Source organism: Ambystoma mexicanum, chromosome 7q, assembly GCF_040938575.1.
Source record: "Ambystoma mexicanum isolate Mex_15411 chromosome 7q, UKY_AmexF1_1, whole genome shotgun sequence".
NCBI lineage: Eukaryota > Metazoa > Chordata > Amphibia > Caudata > Ambystomatidae > Ambystoma > Ambystoma mexicanum.
The window spans coordinates 759787254-759812323 of record NC_090941.1 but is presented as its reverse complement, the minus strand read 5'-3'; the positions used below and the strand labels follow the sequence as shown (position 1 = coordinate 759812323).

Sequence of the window (25070 nt, the reverse complement as noted above, 5' to 3'; positions counted from 1 at the left end):
GAGGTGGTCACTACCGTGACCATCCCCTCTGGACATTGGATCGCAAACGTGTTCCAGATCTTCCGAGACAAAAAGGTGGTCAATCCATGTCCTTTTCTCTCCCGGCTCCAAGTGTAGAAGTCCTTCACTTCTTGGTCCGCTGGCAGGCATATCTGAAGGTCCCATTGCTCTAGATAGTTCTTCCACACCACACCCTGATGTACAGACCGAAGATTTGCCAACCCTCCCACCCCCCTTACAGTGTGGTAGTGCACAAGCAGAGTTGAAATCCCCACCCCCCCACCACTATAAGGTCTTTGTCTCCCCTCCCTGACCAAACCTTAAGCAATGTGTCTAGTGCAGGTCTGCCATTTTGGTATTTGAATGGTTGAAGTAGCAGTTGACAATTAGCAGGTTAACCTTTGTGGAGAGGGAAGAAATAAATTCAATGCCATGTCGACCTTCAAATTCACCTCTATTTCGTAATGTTTGAAATCATAATTTGGGTCAATTGCAATTGCCAAACCTCCGGATGGCCTACCTTGCTTGCCCCGGATGGCAACTTCGTTATAAGTATGGAACTCTTGCAACTCAGAGGGGGTAGTTGCCATCGTCTCTTGTAGCAGTAGCACTCCTTACCTCTTTAATTGTAAAACAACCAATCCCTTCAACTTCAGGTAGCCACAAATGTTCCATGAGGTCAATGTTAAGCACCCTTCATTAAAGGCTCAGCTGCTTTTCCTTAAACATTTCCAGCACGGACTCCAGCCATGAACATTCTTCAAGGTCAGTTTTCCCATTTATGTCCAGTTTGTTATGTATTCCTTGTGCTAATGCCAATGGAGTCTGCGGGTGAGCTAGGAAAGCCTCATTTTCTTCCATGGTAATTAATTGGCCTAGTTGGTAGCTGATGTTGGTCAGATACACCCGATTATTACTTATGATCTGTGCTATGAGATTGGAAGCATAGTAACAGACCGATCTTTCGGCTCCCTTTTTTGGGAAGCCCACCCTCAGTATATCTTCTGATCTGAGGGCCCTTAAGTGTTGGATTTCTCGGAAGATTTTTAGAATTTGGCCTCCATTTAAATAAACCTGCCCACAGATTGAGGCATTGCTTTCCCAACTCGTTGTCCCAGTAAAAAGGGTCTGAATCGATCTTCTGTGGTGCAGTGGCCACCTGTTCTTCCGCTTGTTACAGGTATTAATACCAACAAGGTTGATCGCCTAGAAAAAAGGCTTGGTCCATGCAACGCGGTATCTCCCCATTATAAACCGGTGAAGTGAATCTCCAATCCGTACCACACCAATCCAATTCAATGCTATCACAAAGATGCAAGCACTACCAAATATTGCGGCCACAGGGGATGGACTAGGGACCATTCTAAGTTTCTTGGATTCTAAGATGGCTGCCGACTGAGGACGTACAGAGCTGAGCTTCATCCTGGGACCGCCACTTGCACTCCCGTCCAGGTTTATATATATATAACACAATTCCAGCATTTGAGTGGGGGAAGACTCTGGGAGCATCCCCCCCTCATAGAAGCAGCAAAACCGGTAAACGGAAATCGTTGCTGCATTGGAAACAGTGCTGGGCGGGACACATGGCAGGGAGTGCAATATGAGCGCCCGGGTCCTGCGCCACACTGCAACGGTGGGGAACAGAAGGAGAACCTCCTAATGAGTTTGTGGGCCACTGCGGGCACTGACGCACATTGATCCAAGTGGCGGAACAGAGGGGGCTCCAACACTGTCTGGCGAGAGGTGGATCATGCACTGAGGGGAACTCACCTGGGATGCTAGGCAACAATGCTCCCCACACCAAGGGGTACTGAGAAGCAGTGTAGGCCATTAGGGGGCGGGGGAGGGGGAACAACAACTGGGGGCTGTCTCAGCCCTATGTGGAATGTACAGTAATGATTTGGGGGTCAAAGTACCGAGCCGGACAACCAAACCCCATGGCCTTGCAAGACTGACCGGTACAGTGAGGGCAGGTTAAAGCAGTGGACAACAGTGCATAGAGGAACCGAAATTGCTGGGGGCAGGCTGCAGGGGCCCATCTCTATAACAGGCGTGGCGTGTGAGGACCTGCAACTGCCAAAGCAAAGGGGAAGGAGACACCGGCCCGTCTAAAGCCACATCCCCTGCCTCCTGAAGGGAAGTTGGAGCGCTGCTGGAAGCAGAGGATGGCCGAAACCTTAACTCACCACGAAGGTCAACAGCAGAAGGAAGATTCCCAGGGCATAGTTGGGGAAAAGATGGCGATCAGCAAGGAGGACCTGAAGGAGTGCCTTAAAGAGCCCACGGAAGAGGATCACTGCTACCTTTCAGGACCAGTTTACATCCTTGAAAGAAGAACTAAACAACTCCCTGAAAGAGGTTAAGGACAACCTGAGGAGCCTAGCAGACAGAGAGGAAACCAATGAGAACGCTATAATGGTGATGGCGGAAGAGGTTAAACAAAATAGTGGACTGCTGGACCATGTGGCAAGGACGACGCAGAATCTGGAACTCCAGGTCAAGGACTTTGGAAATAGATAAGACGGTCTAATGTCCGCATTAAAGGGTTAAGTGAGACTATCCAAGATAAAGATCTGCGATATACGATCCAACAGTGCTTTGGTGATCTACTACTGGAAACCTCTCAGACGGCTGTGGGGTTTTACAGAGTCCATAGGGCGGGTCCTAAGAGGACAGTACTGGGTTAAAGGCCTAGAGAGGACTTGATCGCTATGACCTCATATGGACAAAAACAAGAGTGTCGAGAGCTGTGCAGTCACAGGACAAAATCACCATAAATGAATGCAATGTTCAGATGTTCCAAAACCCGCCGCTGTCAAACCTGCGAAAGCATAGAGCCATGGGTCCGGTCGCACGGGCGTTAAATGCAAAGCAGATCAAATGGAAATTGATTTTTCCCTTCGGCTTGCTCTTCACAATGGATGGGAAGCAACATCAGATAACGAGATGTGAAGAGGGACATATCCTCCTCCTCTTCCAAGTGTAGCAGGGTAACATGTAACATGGCGAGAGCATCCAGACGGCACCCCCTGCAAGGAAGCAGACGAGCGAGCGCTCTAGGGTGCACAAGAGGTCAGGCAGCAGAGGAATTCACCCAAAAGGGCCATCAACTTCTGGAAAAGACATCACGATGATGCAGGGCACGGGGATGTCATTATAAGAATTATTTGAGTGGGTTGGGGTATGGTGACAAAAGCTGGAATGTACATATCGCTGTATCTTGGAGAATGTAATCAGCATTAATAGCCGGTTGGAAATAGTTTAAGAGGGAAAAGGGCGCTTCAGCGGAAAGGGTTTGAAAAGGCCCAGGACGAGTGTGGAAGGAGAGTTTGTTTTGGAATCCACTAGGAGGCATTAGGAATCCTTCCACAGTTCTTGCCTCAGGTAGTTACTTGAAACAGAGCGACAGGGTTAGTCCCAGAGGGTATCATAGGATCTTGTGTCTGAGCCTGGGAGGTTATGTTTGGTGGGAATAGGGGTGGGGGCAAGTGGGTGGGTAACTTGTTGAATGAGAGGGAGAGGGAGAGGGAAAGGGGGGTTGTTTGTTTTGAAGTTAAAGTGGGGTTGGGGGGCAGGGCCGGGAGAGGAGGGAGACCAGTGACAGCAGCGGACGATAAGCAATGACAAATGAAAACAGTATGGCAATGGCTCAGACAGGAAATTGTGGTGGCTATGATAGCATTCAAGGTCTTAACGCATAATATTAGAGGAATGACTACCCCTATAAAATGTAGGAAACTAGAGGCTCATGTTAAGGAAAAGGCAGACATAATATTGTTTCAGGAAACACATACACAGAAGGATAAAACCCGATGTAAAATGTAGGCAGTTCTCATGGGTATATCAGGCTATTGCTCAGGGGTACTTATCACATTCGGATTCTCTAAATGTGCCCATCACACACACACACCCAGGCTGACCCGGATGGACAGTATTTGTTTCTTCGGACAGTGATTGAGCAACGATATGTAACTTGGTGGCGGTATACGCACCTAATGTAGGAGAGGAGGGCTTCCTGCCTAATGTAGCAGAACTGTATGGTAGAACCGTTTGCAGAGGGTGAAATTATTCACTGGGGATTTTAATATAGCATGGGTCCCGCAAGTGGATAGGAGTTTGGGGGCACAACAGGGAATAACGGTCACGTTGCGCTCCGTACGGAATAACTTTGAAAACATTGCCCTGCGGGATGTATGACGAATCAAGAGGTGGGAGGAGCGAGGGTTTTTGTGATTTTCCCACGTTCACCACTCATTGTCCAGGATAGATATGGGTGGGCATTGGCCAGGCTGATGGTAGATGTGGGGGAAGTGGCAGTGGAATCGATTCGCTCTCGGCTCATGCCCCTATATATCGGTTGACTTTCACACCTCTAGGAAACAGCCTGTGGGGTTGGAGGTTACCAGCAGAAATGCTGAAGGATACTGTGATAACTGAGGCAAAAGACTATAAAATAGGTCAGTATTTCGCCGCCAATGAAATGAGCTTGGAAGGAGTAGAACAAGTTACTTTCTTACCTGGTAACGTTCTTTCGATGGGATGGTCCGACGACGTATTCCATATCTATGACATGTAATCACCACAGCTGTGCTGCTTCGCAAACTTTTCCGGTGTCTGCGTCCTGCGTCGATGACGTCGATGCGCCGACGTCGAGGACCTCCTCCGACGTCCGACGTCATCCGATGTGATAAGTAGGACGCACGACGCCCGTAGCCTCAGTTGTAGTTTTTTCCCCCCAGAACGTGTGACATAAGTCAACTGCCAGTCAGACACAAAGCCTTGCTGAACGTAAGCTGCAATCGCAAAAGAAATTCTGCAGCGGGGAAGGCAGGGCGGGAGCGATATGGAATACGTCGTCGGACCATCCCATCGAAAGAACGTTACCAGGTAAGAAAGTAACTTGTTCTTCGAGGGGATTGGGTCCTCCGACGTATTCCATATCTATGACAGACTCCCAAAGCAGTACCAAAACAAGGAGGGGGGAAAGAATTTAGAAGCAAAAATTTAGAATAGCCAATCAAATAGCAGAGCAAAGGACCGCCTTGCCAAAGGCCAGATCCTGCCCTCTGATGGAATCGAGGGAATAATGCCGTACAAATGTATGTACTGAAGCCCAGGTGGCTGCATCACAGATGTTGCGAATAGGAACACCCCTCTGCAGGGCAGTAGATGCAGCCACACCCCTGGTAGAATGGGCCCGCAAGCCAGCCGGTGGGTCCTTACCCACCAAGCGGTAACACTCCGAGATGGCCAAAATAATCCAGCGGGACAAAGTCTGTTTCGTCACAGCTTGCCCCAAACACTTTCCAGCGTAACCAATAAAGAGTTGATCGTCCACTCTGACCCGGGACATGCGTGAAACATAAAAACTTAAAGCTCTCCTAGGATCAAGCCTATGGAGCCTCTCCTCTTCCTTACCAGGATGCGGAGGAGGATAGAATGCCGGAAGAACAACCTTCTGGGCTAAATGAAACTCCGTCACTACCTTCGGAAGAAAAGAAGGACGAACTCGAAGGACAACCCTGTCCTTGTGAAAAACAGTGAAGGGTGGCTTAACTGAAAGTGCCTGTAACTCACTCACTCTGCGAGCGGAAGTAACCGCAACTAAAAACACAGTTTTCAGAGTTAACAGCCTCAAAGGGCAAGAATGTAAAGGCTCAAACGGAGCACCCATAAGAAACCTAAGAACAAGGTTCAAATCCCAACCTGGCACCAGGAAAGGTGACGGAGGGAACACATTAGTGAGCCCTTTCAGAAACTGTGAAATTAAAGGGATTTTAAAGTAAGAATACTCTTCAGACGAGCGCTTAATGATGGACAGCGCCGCCAGGTAACCTTTAATGGTACCCACTTGCAAGCCCCTGTGGGCCAGAGAAAACAAAAAGGACAGAACCATGGGGATGTCACATGCAAAAGGATCCACATTCCGAACTCTGCACCAGTCGCAGAACTTACGCCAACGGCAACGGTACAGAGACTTCGTTGCTGGCCTACGGGCCGAAAGCAACACCTCCATCACGTCTTCAGGGAGGTCCCAATCCATATACCTCAACCTTTCAGAAGCCAAGCGTGAAGGTTGAGGGATCCGACCTCTGGATGGAGAACCTGACCCCCCTCCCGTGAGAGCAGATCGTCTCGGTAGGGAAGACGACGTGGAGGGCAGATGGACAAGTCGAGAAGGTCTGGGTACCACGTCCTCCGAGCCCACGCCGGAGCAATGAGGATCATCCGGGAACCGAACTTCCGTAACCTCTGCAGCACTTGCGGGATGACGGGGACTGGACGAAACGCGTACAGCAGCGGGAATGACCACTCCACCACGAACGCGTCTCCCAAGGCTCCTTTCGGAGGAAATTCCCGCGAGCAAAACCTTTCGCACTTCCGGTTGACACTGGAGGCGAAGAGATCCACTTGAGGGGTCCCCCAAAGGGCGAAGATCTCCAAGAGAATCTCCTGAGCCAACTCCCACTCGTGAGAGATCGCGCTCTGCCTGCTCAGAGCGTCCGCCGTCACGTTTTCGTCTCCGGCCAGATGAACTTCCGAGATCGAAACTTCCTGCTGGATGGCCCAGAACTCGAGCTGCATCGCCTCCCTGCACAGAGGAAGTGACCCTGCCCCCCCCTTTTTGTTGAGGTAGTGCATGGCCACTGTGTTGTCCGTCAGGATCAGGACATTCTTTCCTCTCACAGTCGGCAGAAAAGCCTTCAGGGCTAGCCTGACGGCCCTCAGCTCCAACAGATTGATATGGAGTCTGGACTCCGACGGAGACCAACGACCGCTGACTGTCAGCCCGTTGGCATGAGCTCCCCATCCCGTGAGGGATGCATCCGTCACGATCGTCACCTCCAGCCAGGGAAGCCAAAATGGAGCCCCCTTCATCAAGTTGCCTTCGACGGCCCACCACAGAAGGTCCCGGGCGACCGAGGGCGGCACCTGAACCGGGTCCGACATCCTGCCGGAGGACTGCGACCATTGCGTCTTGAGTGCCCACTGCAAAGATCTCATTCGCAGGCGAGCCTCTGGCACCAGAAGAATGCAGGATGCCAAGAGGCCGAGCAACCTCAAGAACTCGAACGCTGGGAGCGTCTGGGCATGCTGAAACTTGTGCACCATCTGCTGAATGTGAAGAGCCCTCACCTGGGGAGGAAAACACTGCCCCAGGGAAGTGTCGAGCACTGCTCCGATGTACTGGAGCCTCTGTGTTGGCGTCAAATGGGACTTCTTTAAATTGAGGGAGAAGCCCAGCCTGTGAAGGGAGTGGCAGGTGACGGACAGATGATCCAGGACTTGCTCGGGAGAGCTCCCCCTGATCAACCAATCGTCCAGGTAGGGGTAGACGTGAATCCCCCCTTGCCTGAGATGCGCTGCCACCACCACCATGAGCTTGGTGAAAACCCTTGGGGCGGAGGTCAATCCGAACGGCAGGACCCGAAACTGAAAGTGCGAGTCGCCAACCGCGAACCTCAGGTACTTCTTGTGCTTGGGATGGATCGGCACATGGAAGTAAGCATCCTTGAGGTCGAGTGACACCAACCAGTCCTGAAGCTGAAGGGCCTGGAGGACTTGAGAGAGAGTAACCATCTTGAACTTGTCCTTCCTTAGGAGTTTGTTCAAACCGCGCAAGTCCATGATGGGTCTCAATCCCCCGTCTTTCTTGGAAACAAAAAATAAGGGGAATACCATCCCTTGTTCCTCTCCGCTACAGGCACCAGTTCTATAGCGCCTTTCTCCAGCAGGGCTTGAATTTCCTGCGCAAGGAGCGGATCCGGACACTTCAAAGAGGTTCCCCGGTGGATTGTCGCGAGGCCTGTGCCGAAAGGGAAGACAGTAGCCGTGGGTTATGATCTCCAGAACCCACACATCTGAAGTAATGGCTTGCCACTCTACAAGATGCTGCGCCAGCCTTCCCCCAACCGGCGAACCATGGGACATGGCCTCATGACTGAGTAGGAGCGGCTGCGGCGTTACCTGAGGGCAAAGAGGCAACTGCCCAAGCGGCCTTGGCACCACGGGTACCCTGTCGTCCACCTCTGGTACCCCTGCGTTGGCCTCTTTGACTGCCAGCTCCTCTCGCTTTACTGAAGGACGAGTAATAGCGAAAGGAACCACCCCTCCACTGCTGTCCCCTAGGACGAAAAAGCGGAGGTTGGCGAACTGCAGCGCCCAACGACTTCGCTGCCGGCTTTTGAGGTCTGCAACCTCTCAAGGCTCTCGTCAGCCTTGCTGCCAAAAAGGTGTTCACCGTCAAAGGGCATGTTGAGGAGCCGGGACTGCACATCAGGAGCAAACCCCGACTTCCGCAACCACGCAAACCTGCGTATCACGGTGCTCGCCGCCATGGACCTACTGACGCATTCAGCCAAGTCCAGACCCGACTGAACGGACTCACACATGGCATCCTTACCATCCTGGACCATAGCAAGGAAACCATCCCGTTCATCCCCTTCGGGAATATGTTCAGCCGCTAACGCAACACAGTTCCACAGAGTGTGCGTGAAACGTGACAAGGCACAAATGGAGTTGGCCGCCTGAAGCGCCATATTACCAGAAGAAAACACTTTCTTCGCCCAGCCATCAAAACGTTTGTCGTCCCTATCAGGAGGGATGGTAGGGTACGACGCCTGCTTTGCCGGGGCCGTGGCCGCCTGCACCACCAACCTTTCCGGAGTGGGGTGCCTGGTCAAGTAGCAGGGGTCGCTACTGGCTGGACGGTATTTACGCGACAAGGATCTGCCCACCGCCGGGAGACTCTCCGGAGCAGTCCAAGCCGCCGCCACCCTTCTCTGTAAAGCCATATGGAACGGCAGTACCGGGTCAGTTGGGGGACCAACATCAAGGATGTCCGTCAGATCATCCTGCACAAACTCCCCTGGGGGAGCAGACCATCCCAGATACTCAGAAACCCCAGCCATAAGGCGCCGATATGAGGAATCGGCATGGGAGCCAGGCTCAGGCCTACAAAATTCCACCTCCGGAGAGGTGTCCAGTCCACTGGCATCATGCAGTGACTGCCTCAAATCGTCAAACTGACTATGGCCCGAGACAATTTCATCTGGCACCTGACTAGGAACCAGGCCATCAGAATCCTCATCCGCCTCTGAAATATATTCCAGGTGGCGAAAAGGCACCCGAGAGTGCATGCTCTTAACCAGAGCCTTCCTAGGGGGCACACCTGTGACACGGGGCACCTCCGACAGGAAAGGCGTCGATGGCGTCGAGCGAATCGGCGCCGACGTCGAGAAAACCGGCAATGGCGCCGAGAGGATCGGCGTCGACGTCGAGGAAATCGGCGTCGACGTCAGATGCAGCGCCTCCAGTATCGGCGGCGTCGACACAGCCCTCGAAGCCGGAGCCCCGAGCGTGTCCCTCGACGACCTGATCGTCGACGGCTTCGACGACTTCCTCGAAGCCGGAGACTCGAGAAAGCCTGTCGACGCCCTCGACGCCTCAGACGTCAATGTCTTCCTCGAAGACTTCACAGGAGCACATGGTCTCGAACGCGTCGAGGACCGGGACCTGGAACGGGTACGGCGAGAACGAGCCTCCTTGTCCGAACAGGACCGCTTCCGTGACTCGTGCCGACCACTCTTGCGAGCGGTGTCTCTCGACCTCTCACGGCCGACCCCACTCGGGGGCGCGGACGGCTGAGTACCCTGCGACTCCAGAATCGCCAACATTTTCTTCCCGAAGGAAGCCCATTCCTCCGGCGTCGCACGGCTGGTGGGGTAACCGACGTGCCGGGCAGAATCCTCGGAAGAGGACCTGGAAGGCGACTGGTGTTTGCGCTTCCGAGAATGCCTCGAAGAGGCTGAGGAGTGGCGAGACCCACTCCTAGAAGAAGACCGACGAGACTTCCGACGATGACGCGGAGAGTCACCCCTCGAATCATCCGTCGAAAGCCCCGCCGACTTCGACTTCCGGGGCTTGGACATCCGACCTACCGACAACAACTTCTTACGTTCGCGTAAGGCTTTGGACGTGAGCGACTGGCAGTCGACAGTCATCCGTGTCGTGGGCCTCCCCGAGGCACCAGAGGCAGGCGTCGTGCGAGTCAGTCACCGACATCTTGGACCCACACTCCCCGCACTTCTTAAAGCCCGGACGCGGGGTTGAAGACGAAGTGGAAGACATCGCCGAAGGAAATTCACAAACGAACAGGTTCGAAGAACCAGAAAGAACAGAACTCCAAAGAGTCGAGGCTTAGAACCGAGAAACACGAAGCAACACGTTCGCGGAAAAAACGGAACTGAGGCTACGGGCGTCGTGCGTCCTACTTATCACATCGGATGACGTCGGACGTCGGAGGAGGTCCTCGACGTCGGCGCATCGACGTCATCGACGCAGGACGCAGACGCCGGAAAAGTTTCCGAAGCAGCACAGCTGTGGTGATTACATGTCATAGATATGGAATACGTCGGAGGACCCAATCCCCTCGAATGGGACATGTTTAAAGCAGTATTGAGGGGCACATTGATTGCTTTAAGGGCTCAGAGAGAAAAGCAACGGGGGAAAAGGGAGGAGTTGGAGACTCAATTAGGTGAGGTAATGCTGGCCTTGGCAGACAAGGGGGCGACGGCTCTACAAAAGCCACTAAAGCATATCAGAGATCAACTGGATTTACTACATATGCCTCGAGCTGAAATGTCCCTACTAAATGCAAAACAGAGGTATTATATAAGAGCCAATAAGCAAACCGTCTATTGCGCGACAGTTAAAAACATCTAATGCCGTTCAAGCCATTCTTAAAATCACCACTAACGATGGGTCAATAGTGACTGATACTGCATCCATTATGGATGCATTTTGCAGATTTCTATCAATCTCTATACTCCCCTTCCAGTCCTGAACACAGTGCGGTAACAGCCTATTTCGATTAGACCCCATTACTGAAATTGACTCCCATGCAAAGTGAGAAACTAGAAGAGCACATAAGGGAAGAAGAAGTCGAGGCAGCAATTAAGTCCTTGTCCTTGAATAAGATGCCAGTCCCCAACGGCTTCCCAACTCAGCTTTATAAGAAATACAAAATGAAGTTGGACACAAGGTTCACGAAATTATTTAACTTCATAGCATTTAAGGGAATGATTAGGTAGTCATGTTGGAATAAGGTGGTGGTATTCCCGAAGACCAACTAAGTCCCAACGAGCTGTGGGTCATACAGACCCATCGTGCTAATGAATATTGATGCAAATATTTATACAGGTCTCCTTGCTAAACAGCTATGACCGTTGCTCTCACCACTGAACGATTCTGATCAATCTGGGTTTATTACTGGAAGAAAAACTTATGATAACACTAGGCGGATAAGCCACAATCGAAAATGCATTGATGAGACAGACACACTATTTTGATATTGTTAGATACTGAAAAGGCATTTGACTGAGTCGAATGGCTATTCCTTTTCTACACCCTAGAACATATGGGCGTGTGCGCTAAATTCCTACAGAGGATAAAAGCAAAATATAGGAATCCCACAATACGGGTATCAATCAAAACCCAATTATCCAGATGCATCGCTATCCTCTGTGGAACAAGGCAGGGATGTCCCTTGTCCCCGCTCCTTTACGCCCTATATTTGTAGCCTCTATTCACCAGAATCAGGCAAAACCAAGATATAAAAAGGTATTTCATTTGGGGTGGGGGAAGGAAGGAACAAGTTACTTACCTGTAACTGTTGTTCTCCAGCATGGGTCTGGCATGGATTCACATGCTCATGAATATTCCCCGTCATCAGGCCGGGAATCCTCGGTATAGAAAAAATCAGTATCAGTTTTGTTTCTGATCTGTCTTTCTTAGTAGTAACCAATCACTGGTCTCTGGGTCATACTGCCCCCAGCCAATGACTGCCCTCTCCCTAAGCCCCGCCTCTGGCAGCCATCCTCAGATTTGGTACCACGTAAAGTGGCAGTATGACCAAGTGAAGAGACGCAGAGGGGTAGGCGGGAGGGTTCGCATGTGAATCCATGCCAGACCCATGCTGGAGAACAACAGTTACAGGTAAGTAACTTGTTCCTTCTCCAGCATGGGGTCTGGCATGGATTCACATGCTCATGAATATAAGAATACATAGCAGTATACACATGCACAACCACGGGAGGTGGCAACAGGCTCAACATTAAGCAATACAAAAACTCGACATTTAAGCATCTCTTACCTCCTCACCAGGCTCACCTTAAGCGAACAGGTTGCGGAGCACTGCTTGGCCGACCCTGGACTCCTCCCTGGAGTCCCGATCGACGCAGTAGAATCTCGTGAAGGTGTGTGTCGACCTCCACGTCGCAGCCCTGCAGATGTCGAGCAGGGGCAAAACAGATAGGAACGCCGTGGTAGCAGCGATCGCTCTGGTCGAGTGGGCTCTCGGACGGCCGGGCATCGGTCGGTTTGCCAACCAGTGACAGTGCATGATGCAGCCGGAGAGCCATCTGGAAATGGAAGCCTTCGAGAGAGCCTTCCCTTGATTCACAAGTCCAAAGTGTACAAACAGCTGTGATGTCTTCTGAAAACTCTGTGCAGTCCACGTAGAACTTCAGCGCTCTAGCTACGTCCAGTGAGTTCAGAGTCTTCTCAGCCGGCGACTAAGGCGACGGGAAGAAAACTGGCAACACCAAGGGTTCGTTGAGGTGGAAGTCCGACGGCACCTTGGGCATGAAGGAGGGGTGCGTCCTCAGCACCACCCTCGTGTCGTGAAACGTCAAGTATGGTGGCTTGCAAGATAGGGCCTGGATCTCTCCCACTCGTCGTGCGGAGGTGATGGCCACGAGAAATGCTGTCTTCCACAACAGAAACTTCAACGGTGCCGAATGCATAGGCTCAAATGGGGCCCATATGAGCTTGGTCAGCACCACGTTGAGCTCCCACGCCGGGGCGGGGGCCTTCACTGGCGGGAATGATCGGAACAATCCTTTCATAAATTCCTTCACCAGCCGATGAGACCACAAGGACGCCCGTCCCGTAGTTCTGGTGTATCGTGAGGTGGCGGCCAGATGTATCTTGATGGAAGCGTGAGCTAGTCCAGCCTTGGCCAATGACAGTAGGTACGGCAATACTTAAGGGGCCGTAATCCGCAGAGGGTTAATCTTCTGTGCACGGCACCAGACAGAGAACCTCTTCCATTTATGTCCGTAGCACTTGAGAGTTGAGGACGCCCTGGCCTTTGCAAGAATCTCTCTGCAGTCGGCTGGGATGTCGTACCCTCCAAACTCTAGTGCCGCAGGAGCCAGGCCTGCAAGTTCAGCGACTCTGGGTTGTGGTGAAGAATGGCGCCTCCTTCTCTGGAGAGAAGATCCGTGGCCGTCAGCAGCTTGACTGGTGTGGACGCTGACAAGTCCAGAAGGTCTGGGAACCAGATCTGTCTCAGCCACGCCGGTGCGACGAGGATCATCCTGCACCGGGACCTCTTGAGCTGGTTGATGAGCCGGAGCAGCAACGGCAGCGGAGGGAACGCGTAAAGAAATAGGTCGTCCCAGGGGAACGAGAAAGCATCGCCCATGTTCCTCGGCTGGGGGAACCTGCTGGCGAACCTCCGGCACTTGGAGTTCGTCGCCGTCGCGAAGAGATCGATCTGGGGTTCGCCCCATCGTCGAAAGAGTCGATCCACTTGATACTGGTGAAATTCCCACTCGTGGCACGAGCGCAGCTCTCTGCTGAGTGAGTCAGCGATGGCGTTTTTTATTCCTGCCAGATGAAAAGGCACCAGAAACATCCCTTGGGCGACGGCCCAATGCCACAGATCCTGGGCTTCCTTGGATAGGGCAGGGGATCTGGTTCCGCCCTGCTTCCTGATGTAGAACATCGTGGTGGTGTTGTCGGTGAAGATCCTCACCACCTTGCCCTTGAGGGACGGAAGAAAGGACCTGAGGGCCCAGAACACTGCGCGGAGCTCCAAGATGTTGAGTGACTTCTCCTCCGGGAGCCAAAGACCTCTGGCCTGAATATCTCCGGAGTGCGCTCCCCAACCTTCCAGGGAGGCATCCGTCGTCACTGTCACCTGGTGAGCTGGGGTCTGAAAGTCTGTGCCCGCTGACAGATGAGAGCGGATGCCCCACCACCAGATCGCCTGACGGAACGTCTCGTTGAGAGGGATCCTCTCCTCGAAGCTGCCAGTCGACTGGACCCAGCGGGCGTCGAGGAACTCTTGTAAGGGGCGCATCCAAAGCCTGCAAAGGCGCACCAGATAAATGCAGGAGGACATCCTCCTGAGTAGGGACTTGATAGATCTTACCCTGGCCATGTCCGTGGCCAGCAGACGCTGCACCTTGCCCAGGATGGTCCTGGTCCTTTCCTCCGACGGTGAGGGGAGCCGCGCCACTGTGTCGAGCTTGGCTCCCAGAAACAGGGCGACTTGCGACGGGACCTGGTGGGATTTTGAAAAGTTGATGAGAACCCCAGTTCCGTGAGCAGCTGGACGGTCTTCACAGTGTGCTCCACGGCGAGCTCGCTTGTCCTTGCCTGGATGAGCCAGTCGTCCAGGTAGGGGTAGACGTGGATCGCCTGCAGGCGCAGCCGCGCCGCCACCGGTGCGAGGCACTTGGTGAACACCCTGGGTGCCGACTTCAATCCGAACGGGAGGGCCTTGAACTGGTAGTGCCGCCCTTGGACCACGAACATGAGGAATTTTCGGTGTCTATTTAGAATGGGGATGTGGAAGTACGCATCCTCCAAGTCCAACGACGACAGGAAATCGCTCTCCTCCAGCTGTCCCAGCACGTGCTGGAGGGTGACCATCCAGAACTTTTGTACCTTGATGTACTTGTTCAGTTGTCGCAGGTCCAGGATGGGACGCCATCCTCCTGTCTTCTTCTTTACGAGGAAGTACCTTGAGTAAACTCGGGAGCCCCGAAGCCTCCTTGGGACCAGCTCGATGGCACCTTTCTTGAGCAGCGCCCTTACTTCCAACAGTAGTTGAGGGATGTGATTTTCCTTCCTGGCCATGGGTGGAACCCGAGGGCACTTCTTCTGGAACTCGAGGGCGTGCCCTTGGGCCAGGGCATATAGCACCCAACGGTCGGTGGAGATGGACTCCCACACGCTGACGAACCTCGCCAGCTGGCCTCCCACCGGGGTGCTTCGGCAGGGGCCCGACCCCACGGTCGGTTCAATCTTGTTCAGAGGCCGCCTTGCCTCCTTGACCTCCCCGACGACGGGCACCACCCGACTTGCCGCGTCCCCTGTAGGCTTCCTGAGACAAAGGTCTTGCCGCTTGGCGGTACGTTGAGGAGCCACTGCCGGATCTCTTGGAGGCACCTTGTCTGCCTCCGGAGCTCCGAAAGGACAGCCTTCGTTGTTGGAGCACTCCCAGTGCCCGGGCAGTCTCTGTGTCTGTCTTGATGGCCTGAAGGGACTCATCAATCGCCTTCCCAAACAGGTTGTTCCCATTGAAGGGCATGTCCAACACCTTGGTTTGTACGTCCTGGCGGAAATCCGTCGCCTTGAGCCATCGTCGTCGTCTCAGGCAAACGCCATTGCCCAACTGACGGAAACCGGTGTCAGCGATGTCCGTTGCCACCGTGATGGCATGGTCCGAAGCAATCTCACCTTCCTGTAAGATTTCAAGGGCCTCAGCCCCTTAGGCGTCCGGAAGGAAGTCCAACAGAGGGGCGATTTTGAACCACAACTCCCTGTCGTAGCGGGCTACGATAGCCAGGGCGTTGGCCGCCTTGATAGTCGTTGCTGCGGATGAGATGACCCGTCGTCCCATCGTGTCCAGCTTCCTGCCTTCGCCGTCCGGCGGGGAAGTTGATGTCGAGGCCGATGCCCCCCCAGCTTTCTTCTTTGCTGCCGCTGAGACAACCGAATCCAGGGTAGGTTGCGCCTGAAGGCACAAGGGGGTAGCGTCGGGGACCCGGTACTTCTTCTCGTACCGGTCCCTCTTTGCAGGCGCCGTGGCAGGGTTCTTGAGGAGAGCGAGCCCCTCATCCCAGATGTCATCAAGAAGTGGTACGGCGAGGACCGTATTCCATTTAGCCTCGCGCCATTGGTAAAGGAACCCTTCCTTCTTCTCTTCTGGGCAGAGCTGGAAGAGCTTGGATGCCCTGGAAATCATGGCATGGAAGGATCCAATCTCGTCGGGCGGGGACGCCCCGAGCCGGGGGCGATGGGGGACACGAGAGTTCGTTTCGCTACAAGAAGAGAATGGCATGCCTAGCGGCCAGTTCTTGTGGTACCAAAGAATCCGCGGGATAGCACGGGCTAAGTGGGAGACCTGGCCTGAGGAACCAGAAGCGGACCCCCTTGTGACACTGTTTTATAACCTCGGGGAGGGAGGCAGACCAGTATCCCAAATATATGGCCAACTAAGTGACATCCCAAATCCTCGCAGCGCCACACTGAGATCTAGGTGGGAAGAAAACCTGGGGATGGCAATGACCGACAAAGAATGGGACAGGGCGCTTATTTACCCCAAAGAAGTATCTAGGAATTCCAGGCTCCGTCTCATACAGCTAAACGTATTATACCGCACGTACTTAACCCCACACAAAATAGCGAAGTTCAACGCGCATACACTACCCAACTGCGTCTGGTGCAACACTGATGAGGTAGACCTGTTACACATGTTCTGTAAATGCACAAAGGTGCAGAGCCTCTGGGCGGGTGTGGAGCAGACCTGTAAAAGGGCAGGCATGGCACGATACGAATGGTCCCCCAGTGAATGCCTACTAGGAATCTACCACAGGCTGGCTAAATCCAAACATACAATGAAACTCATGGACATAGCGTGTGCGCTAAGAGGACAATGCAATGGCTTGGAAACGACCCGCTGGCCCACAGTATAACGCATGGTACAGAGAAATGGAATGATGGGTGGGCGCGGAAACTAAAGCCTGGGAAGACAGCGTTGCCAGATCTGTAGATGCCACAAGCGAGGCATTGGACTCCTGGAAAGAACTAACATGGGGCATGTTCCACCCCTCAGATGACATGCCCCCATGAACGCCTCTGCATGAACGCCACAGTGACCCGCCACCCGTGGTGGCACCTAAGCTGGAACACCGTTGAACAATGGCTGGGGCCCCCCTCTGCCCCTCCGCTCCTCGAACAATCCCCCCAAACTGGAACTGCTTACATTGGAATATATTGACAGCGAACACAGACAGTTAATGTTGTTTATGTTTTCTTTCGAGTTCTTCTTTCTTTCTCTCTTCTCTTCCATTTTCTCACAAATAAATCACCAGATTTGCCATGTAACTATGACAAAATGTGAATAAAGATATTTAAAAATAAACAAGGTAGGCCAGGCGGCAGTGCAGGAAGGCCAACAGGGAAGTGCAGTGGGACAGGATGGGGGCAGCCGGGGGGGCTAGTGTCGTGTATGACTCAGAGGAACAGCAAGCAGCCAGTCAGAATAGAGGTGCAGGAGGAAGGGAAAGGTTAGCAGAGAGGCAGGGAGAAGGAAGAGGAGAAGAGTAAGGTCTTGATGAACTTCTGCAACTTAAGGAGATCCGGCTCAAGGCAGAGAGGCGGCGGAGGCCATTCCAGAGGGAGGCACGTGTAGAGGAAAGATCTACCACGCAGGCTCTGCTTGGAGAAGCGACTCACCCGCAGAGAATTTGAAGTAGACGAGCGAAGGGTAGAGCTAGAGTAGGAAGGTACTTAGGAAGAGAGCATTGGAGATAGGAGGGGCCCGGCCCCAGAGTGCCTTGTGGACGATGCAGAGTGTCTTGAACGTGATCGAATTTCAGAGCCCGAGAGATGCAGTCCCTGGGCTTGAGGCCAAGGATAAGTCTTGCTGTCTTGTTCTGGATGAGTTGTAGAGGGAAAGGGTAGAGTTAGATAGATTGAGAAAAACGATGTTGCAGTAATCCAGCCTCGAGAGAACCAGGGCTCTGGAGACAGTGAGCTTCTGGGGGAAGGTGAGAAAAGGAAGAATAACTCCAAGGAGATGAAGCTGGAAGTGGGACTTTCTGGCAAGGTCAGCGATGTGTGGAGAGAAACCCCACAGCTTTTTGCCTCACAAGAGGGTGAAGGCAGAGGGCCAAGGGAGGCCGGCCAGAGTGAGAGGGCGAAAAGCGAGAGCACGGGGGTCCTAATGAGCAGGATCTCCGTCTGACTGGCATTCAGGCAGAGGTCATTGGTGGCACACTATGCCCGAATAGTGAATAGACAGTCAGGGATGAGCGAGGAGGCCGCCGAAGGTAGCCTGAAAAGAGAGGTGTGCGTCATCCACATAACACTGAAAGTTAGAAAAAAAGGCAGAGATCAGGACGCCAAAGGTGCCAGATAAGACATTGAAAAACTAGGGGGAGAGGAAAGAGCCCTGGGGAACACCAAATGTGGAGAGTGTTGGAGGAGAAGAAAGACCCAAGTTGAACCTGGGAAGGATGGTCCAAGAGGAAGGAGGACAGCCATGCCAGAGCCTGATCCGTGATGCCCATGGTATCGCGAAGACAAGTGATCAGGATGTTCTGGTTCAACATGTCAAAAGCAAAGGAAAGGCCAAGGAGAATGAGGACAGAGGGATAGTTAGAGTCAAGGTTAGAGCAGATCTTCACGGGTGTTCAGGAGGTGACATGGTGTAGGGGACTGAAATACTACCTTTTGATGCATGTATACCTCATATAGGGCTCAAGGAGAGAGATAGAATGTGATACTACCAAATGGGACACGATGTTGGACACTGCCATTAAACATACTCCATGTAGGGAGCTGACTATGTTACGTTTATCACCACACACACAGTATCCAAGAGCCTGGTGGCCATGTTATACAAGATTCTATTGGACTCCATGACAAACCAACATTGGCCATATATGAAAAAGTGGGAACACATTAGGCACTGCCATCTGCGATCTGAATGACACCTGGCCTAGTAAGATCGTGGTCTGTCTTCCCTCTGTTCACCCTCCCTTGCCTCGTCGCGCCTTCAAACACTTGTGTATCTGTGCGTTATAAATGCCATATCATATCCCTGTGGAACATTAGGAACATATGTGGAGACACATTCCAAAGCTGACACGGTCAATACAACTCATGGAAACCTGGCACATGTACTCTACAGTTTTGCAGGAGTGCTGGAGAGATTGCCAGGGAAAAGGAGACTGGGCACACATATGGTGGGAATGCCGGTGATGGCACCATTTTGGGTGGATCTTACATCCCAGGTACGGGCAATGATCACATATGATATGGCCCTGAGTGCACAAGAGTGGATGCGTGGATTATTCGATCTCAGAATTAGTTTGCCCACAAAGGCCCAGAAGAAAGCATTCATGATGATGTAGATAGCAGCCTTGATGGTACTAGCAAAGTAGTGGGAGCAAAGACAACCACTGACAGAGTTTAACTGGTTTCAGCAAATTTGGAAAATGCTAGCAATGGAATGGGTCAAGTATAGAATTCAAGGGGAGAGCGCCAAATTTAAGCAAGACTAGGGATGGTCTTGGCCTACCTCCAAAGTGACTATAAGAAACAATGGTGACCACACAACCTGCGTATATTGGATATCATATACATGTGGGAGGGATATGTACTTATTGAAGGGGAGGTAAGAGCGAATTGTATTATGCTGCTGTCACTGTGGGGAGAGGAAGGGGAAATGTTAAGTGTTTGTTTATCTCACAAAAATAAATAAAAAGCTTTTGGGTTTGAGAAGTAATGAGGGTAAATAAGTTGCATATTAAGCAGAAACACTGTGTAGTGGGGGAAGAGAAGGGAAACCGGTAGGGTAGAAGAGATTGATTATTTATTATGCACTTATACACAAGTGTTTCAAAGCGCAACCATGCATGGAAGGGAAGACATTGGGAACACAAGACAAATGATCTTACTAGGTATGGTGCATTCATATTATGCAGGTGGTGTGAGTGTGAGTGTGAGTGTGAGTGTGAGTGTGTGTGTGTGTGTGTGTGTGTGGCCGGCCAGAGTGCAGACGTGCTGCAGCAAGTGAAAGGCCCGGTGGCAAGTGCAGGAGACTTGCGAGGAAGCTTGGGACCTGTGAGGGTCTGAAGGTGCCCAGGCAGCCAGTTGGGAAAACTGAGCAGAAGTAGAGGAGAGAGAGTGTGAGAGAGCAGAAAGAGGTGGTTTGCAGGGGAGGGAGAGAGATAAGGAGGAGGCGAAGAGGAAAGAAAACAGAGGGCTGGCAAAAGGAGCAGCAAGAAGTAGGCGAGTGAGGCAAAGGAAAGGAGGTTGGAGGAGGAATTAGACTAAGTGAGGTGGGAAGGATAGGGAAGAGGAGAGATTAGAGGCAGAACATTGGTTATAAGGAAATAAATGGAGGGGCTGGACGGCATGTATACGAGAGGAAGGAGGGTGGAAGGAGGCCTCAGTGATGAGTGAAAGAAATGCTCGACAGAGGAAGGTGGGTGGATCAATATTTCCAGAGGAGGTTAGGAGAACCTTGGTAGGAGAGCAGGAGGACGAGCAAGAGCAGGGCAACCCTATCACTAAGGTAAATGAGACTTTGAGGGGTGGAAATATGACCACTGGCAGTGTGTCAAGGATGCGGATCAGGAGAGAACGGCTAGAAAGGAGAGGATAGGAGGTGCAAGAGATATTCCCCTAAGCATGATAATGTGGCAGCTTGTCAAGGAGGAAAGTAAGAATAGAGCACTAGGGAACTGTGCCAGGACATAGACACTCAGACTACCAGCGTGTAGCCCCTTAGTGGAAGCTCTGTGGTTTGGCTGACGACTGCCGTACCCACATTTCTCTACATGGCCAGACAGACCTAACAAATAAACAAGATAGCGTGAGAGACACTTAAACCCCTCAGAACCTTGATTGACTGAACTGGGATTTGCAACCTACAAGACTACTAGAAGCAAAGAAAAGCCATTCTGCTAATTTCACTGAAGGTTTACCGTACATTTCTTTGATTTGGCTGAATCTTATAGCAAACCCTAACAAACTCTTGTTGAACTACTCGTATCTGTCTTCTGTTAATCCTACGTGGATACTTCAACGTATGCTCGGAATATTTTTACCCATGTGTGAATCAGAGCACCTACTGACCAACACAGATGCACAATAAAACATGTTGCCATGCGCCTGGGAGCATACACCAAAGGAGCACCAAAAAGAGATTATGCATGTTCCAGCCATGTGCCTCTGACCCTGAGGAGAAACAGGTGCAGGAAGCAGCATTAGAGGTGAGTGAGGTGGCACAGTTTGTATGCAAGGCGAACAGGCTTACACTCTTGCAGGATGGTGGGGCAAAGCTAGTGACCTATGCCTGAAGCAGGGGGTAAAACCAGAAGGTCAGTATGGCCCTGTCACACAGTCCAATGATGATCTTAGTCATGTCTGTTGTAGCCTTCCTGGTGGGTGGCTAGATTGGATGAGAGGAGTAGTGCACACACTGAGCAGTGGGTGGCCTTGCTGGTGGCGTAGCCAGGTCCCAGCTTTTCTCACATGGTACAGGAGGAAAAGACACACTAAGGCCAGAAGGAGGGGGTAACATCATAGGGTCCATTCAGCATGCTCAAAAGGTCTGCTGATCTGCCCAACTCGGAATGTTGGTTATCTTCCGGGTGGGTTAGTGGATTGGATGCAATGAGCAGTGCCCATCATGTGGCTGTGGGGTGCCTGGAGGATGGCACAGCCATGACCCACACTTCTCTCTCTGGATGATTGTGGGGTGAGGGGGAGTTTGTGCAGTTACGGAAAGAGGCTACAAAAAGGTTTCTGCACCTGGATGTCATATCAAAAGATGAAAAACCTGTCTGTGAAAGATATCCATTAGAAATACAGATACATGGAAATGAACATGGAAAAATTATAAACACATTGGAACAATAAAACACTACTTAAATGAGATCTTGTTTATAAAACACATTACAGGCATGTTTTTTAATTCTTCCAGTTATTGATATTAGAATGTTCAAATGGAAAAATAAGACTATCAACTGCATTGACATGCAAGAATGATTGAACTGAGGAACTGACATGTTGTAGGTAGCGAAAGTATATTGTTTGGTTAAGGTATAGAACAGATGAATTAATACCCACACAAAAGTTGGCATCTTGAAAGAAAAGAAAAAACAGCATAGAAAGTGAACAGAGTGAACATTCCTAGGCATGCAGGTTAAGTACCTCGGAACACCTACCGAAGAACTGTCAAAAGAATCCTCTTTTAGTTCAATTTTCTGCTTTTTGCTTTTGTGCTTGTCCTTTTTTGCTTTCTTTGAGTGCTTTTCCTTTTTCTTCTTTTTTTTTCCAGAATGCTCCTTTTTAATTAAACACAAGATAACAGGTTTATAAGGACAGGAAACTTCAGAATTATCAGCGTATTGTTTACTTTCATAGAATAGTGGGGGGTGCGGGGGGTTCGTTACTTTAAATCACTAGCAGCGTATCCCTCTCCAGTTCCTCATGTATGCCCTAGCTAGGGATCCAGACAGGAGTATGAGACTGGAGTTCTCCTTAATTTGCAGGTTGGGATTAAAAGGATTTTTCCAGGAGTATAAACCAGTTCATTGTCGGCTGCAGTATTTTTCAGCAAGTGAAATTACATTTGTATTTTTATAACCGGTATTTCTGTTGTAAATTATTTTGTGTGTCCAGTAATCACCATAGATGAAAAGATGTTTTAAAACTTACAAAACATTGTTTAGATCAGATAACACAATAGTAGAGCAGCTACGTTTGTCACGAGCTGTTGATTCCAATGTCCTCAACACATGAAAGGAATGAGCATCGGGGAAAAAATGGGACAGATATCTGCATCTGTTAGTTCCTATTTTTTTATTGTGAGTATTTGTTTAACCCTAGGGAGCTAAATAGGAAGGTAATTTTGAAACCCAAACCCACCACCATACCCATATGCCCTGACTGGAGGCATGGTGCCCGGCCATTCCTCATGCATGCAAGGTCCAACACATTCATGGCAGCACTAACCGCCGCCTCAATCAGGTAAGTGGGGACAGTAATTAAAAAATAAGGGAATGGAAGGTGGGGGAAGATGGCAGGTGGGGGAATGGCCATCAGGCAGCTTGGAACGCGGGCTAGATTGGTAGATTCAGCCCATGTTTCCAGCCTCCTGATTGGCTGGCTCCCCTGAAAAGGGTGCTATTATGTATACTTTGATTAAAATTCTAATATGCAATATAACTGTACAAGAAAACCAGTAACACAAACCCACCTCTGTTGAAAGAACATAATAAATGCAGAATGTAGAAGGAGTATGTACTCTGGTAATGTAACAGGGGTGAAAGGCAAGTAATTACAATGTCAGTTAAAAGGATAGGTTTTGGTAGAAATGTGTGAAAATGGATGGTTATTCAGTCTCTAAGGCCCCAAAAGAGGACCATGGGAGCTGGACTTCACAAAAGGACCTGCATCTGTTCTTTGATGGATCAAAGTAATCGAACAGGCTTCTTAGCACTGTGTGTGGGTCAAACCGGGTTTGGATGCGGCAAGTCTCAGTGATCCCCAGTGGCAGTCTTCTCCTTCCAAGCCCCGATGTTCCTCTCCCTATGCCTCTAGGTAGCTCTCCCTTTCATCCTCTTACTTTCTTACCTACTACTCCACCCACCGTCTATCCTCTCTCTTACACGTCCTACTCTATCCCCGCAGTGTGTGCCTTTATTCTATCACCCTCCTAGTTTGCTCGCTACGACTCTACCACCACCTCCAAACCATTACTGCTCTCCCCTCCCACATCACTGCTCCTCTCCACAACACTACTACTTTTCCCTTGCCCCACTCCTCCCCCCCACTTTCTCCTCAATCATCCTCCTGTCACATATTCAATAACCACTCTCACTTCTCAATACTCTTTCACAATGTCTCTCCCTCACACACCTTTGATGCACCACCACAATACAATACCACTTTCTCTCACCAACCAATACTTCAACTTCTCTGCAAATCACCTCCACACTCCTTTCCGCCATCCTTCCTCATGCTGGTAATCTTGGTCTGCCACCTCCTCCTCCACTGACCTCACCTAAACAACCCACACCTTCCTGGCCATCCCCATATCCCTATATCCCTATATCCTCCCTCTTCTGCCCTCATTGGTCTTCCCCTTTTGGATCCCCAGCTCAATCTTGCCTTTTCTTCCCACCAGGGAGGGATTCCAAACAATGAAACTTTTAAAAGAGGGTCTTAGCCCCACAACTTTCTCTGTTGCAGCCTGCCGCAAATCTGTAATGGCAGCCCACTATAACTGTTCCAGTTTGCTTCGGCCAGTGGATTTTGTATGCTGGAATAGCAGGGACCTTGATCCGTATTACTGCTGTGAGCATTCAAAGCCTCCAATGCTTGGTTATGAGAGCCGTGTTGGTACAAGTGCTGCGTGGTCAGTGCACTGAGCGTCTCGGGCACTGCTTGTATGCAAGTCCCACATAGAATCAAACTTTGTATAGGCTGCTCTGTAGGCTTGCATAGGTGAGGGTGTTTTAAGTGTGGCTATTCTGCCGGCTTGCTGTATGCTGGCATCAGAGCTTGTAGCAGTGTCGCTCCACATCTTTTTGCGGGTATGCTTCTTGACCTCTGTGCATCTTGGTAGTTGTAGTTCTCTACACAAAATGGAAAGCACTTGGCGATCATCATGTGAGGCAGCTATAGGTGATCAACAGTGGTACTTCCCAAGCACATAAAACACTTTGGAAGAGGCCCGGAATTGGGGCCCTCCCAACTGCGACCTTCCCATTCTTGGGTTGGAATGGCTCACCACCCTGGCAGGCCTGCCACCCCAGGCTGACAGGGGTCCCTCTCCCCTCTTGACACAAATTGTGAACATGAGATTAATTTGTGTAATCATGCTCTCCAGGGTGTTGCAAACGCAAAATTGCAAAGACTCATATAATGAAACCCTTCAAAAAAAGCTTGAGATGGTGCATAACTGGCCTGTATGTTAAGGTGTGAGTCAATATGGCCTAAATGTCACCTTCTGCCATAATGTCGTCTCCTACAAAACAGGATAATTTAAACACACTACCCATAGCAAAGATGTGCATAATAGCGTACAGTCAAAATATACCATGAACCTCCATATTAGATGCATTGCGTCTTCCTAATTAACTTGGGCAATCCACTACATCTCCATTTGTCATTTTCTGTCTTAATCAATGCCTACAGAACGAAGAAAGTCCTCCCCGGGACCACTGGGGAGCCAGCTGAACAGTGGTTAG

General features: G+C 51.0%; 1 protein-coding gene across 1 annotated transcript in view; it reads right to left on the bottom strand.

The window, feature by feature from the left end:
• Positions 1–25070, bottom strand: part of CWF19L2 (CWF19 like cell cycle control factor 2) — a 2067169-nt gene that overhangs the window by 1881917 nt on the left and 160182 nt on the right. The window contains exon 3 of the mRNA XM_069640682.1: positions 22041–22160. Coding sequence (XP_069496783.1) covers positions 22041–22160 — 120 coding nt within the window. The remainder of the gene's footprint in view (positions 1–22040; positions 22161–25070) is intronic.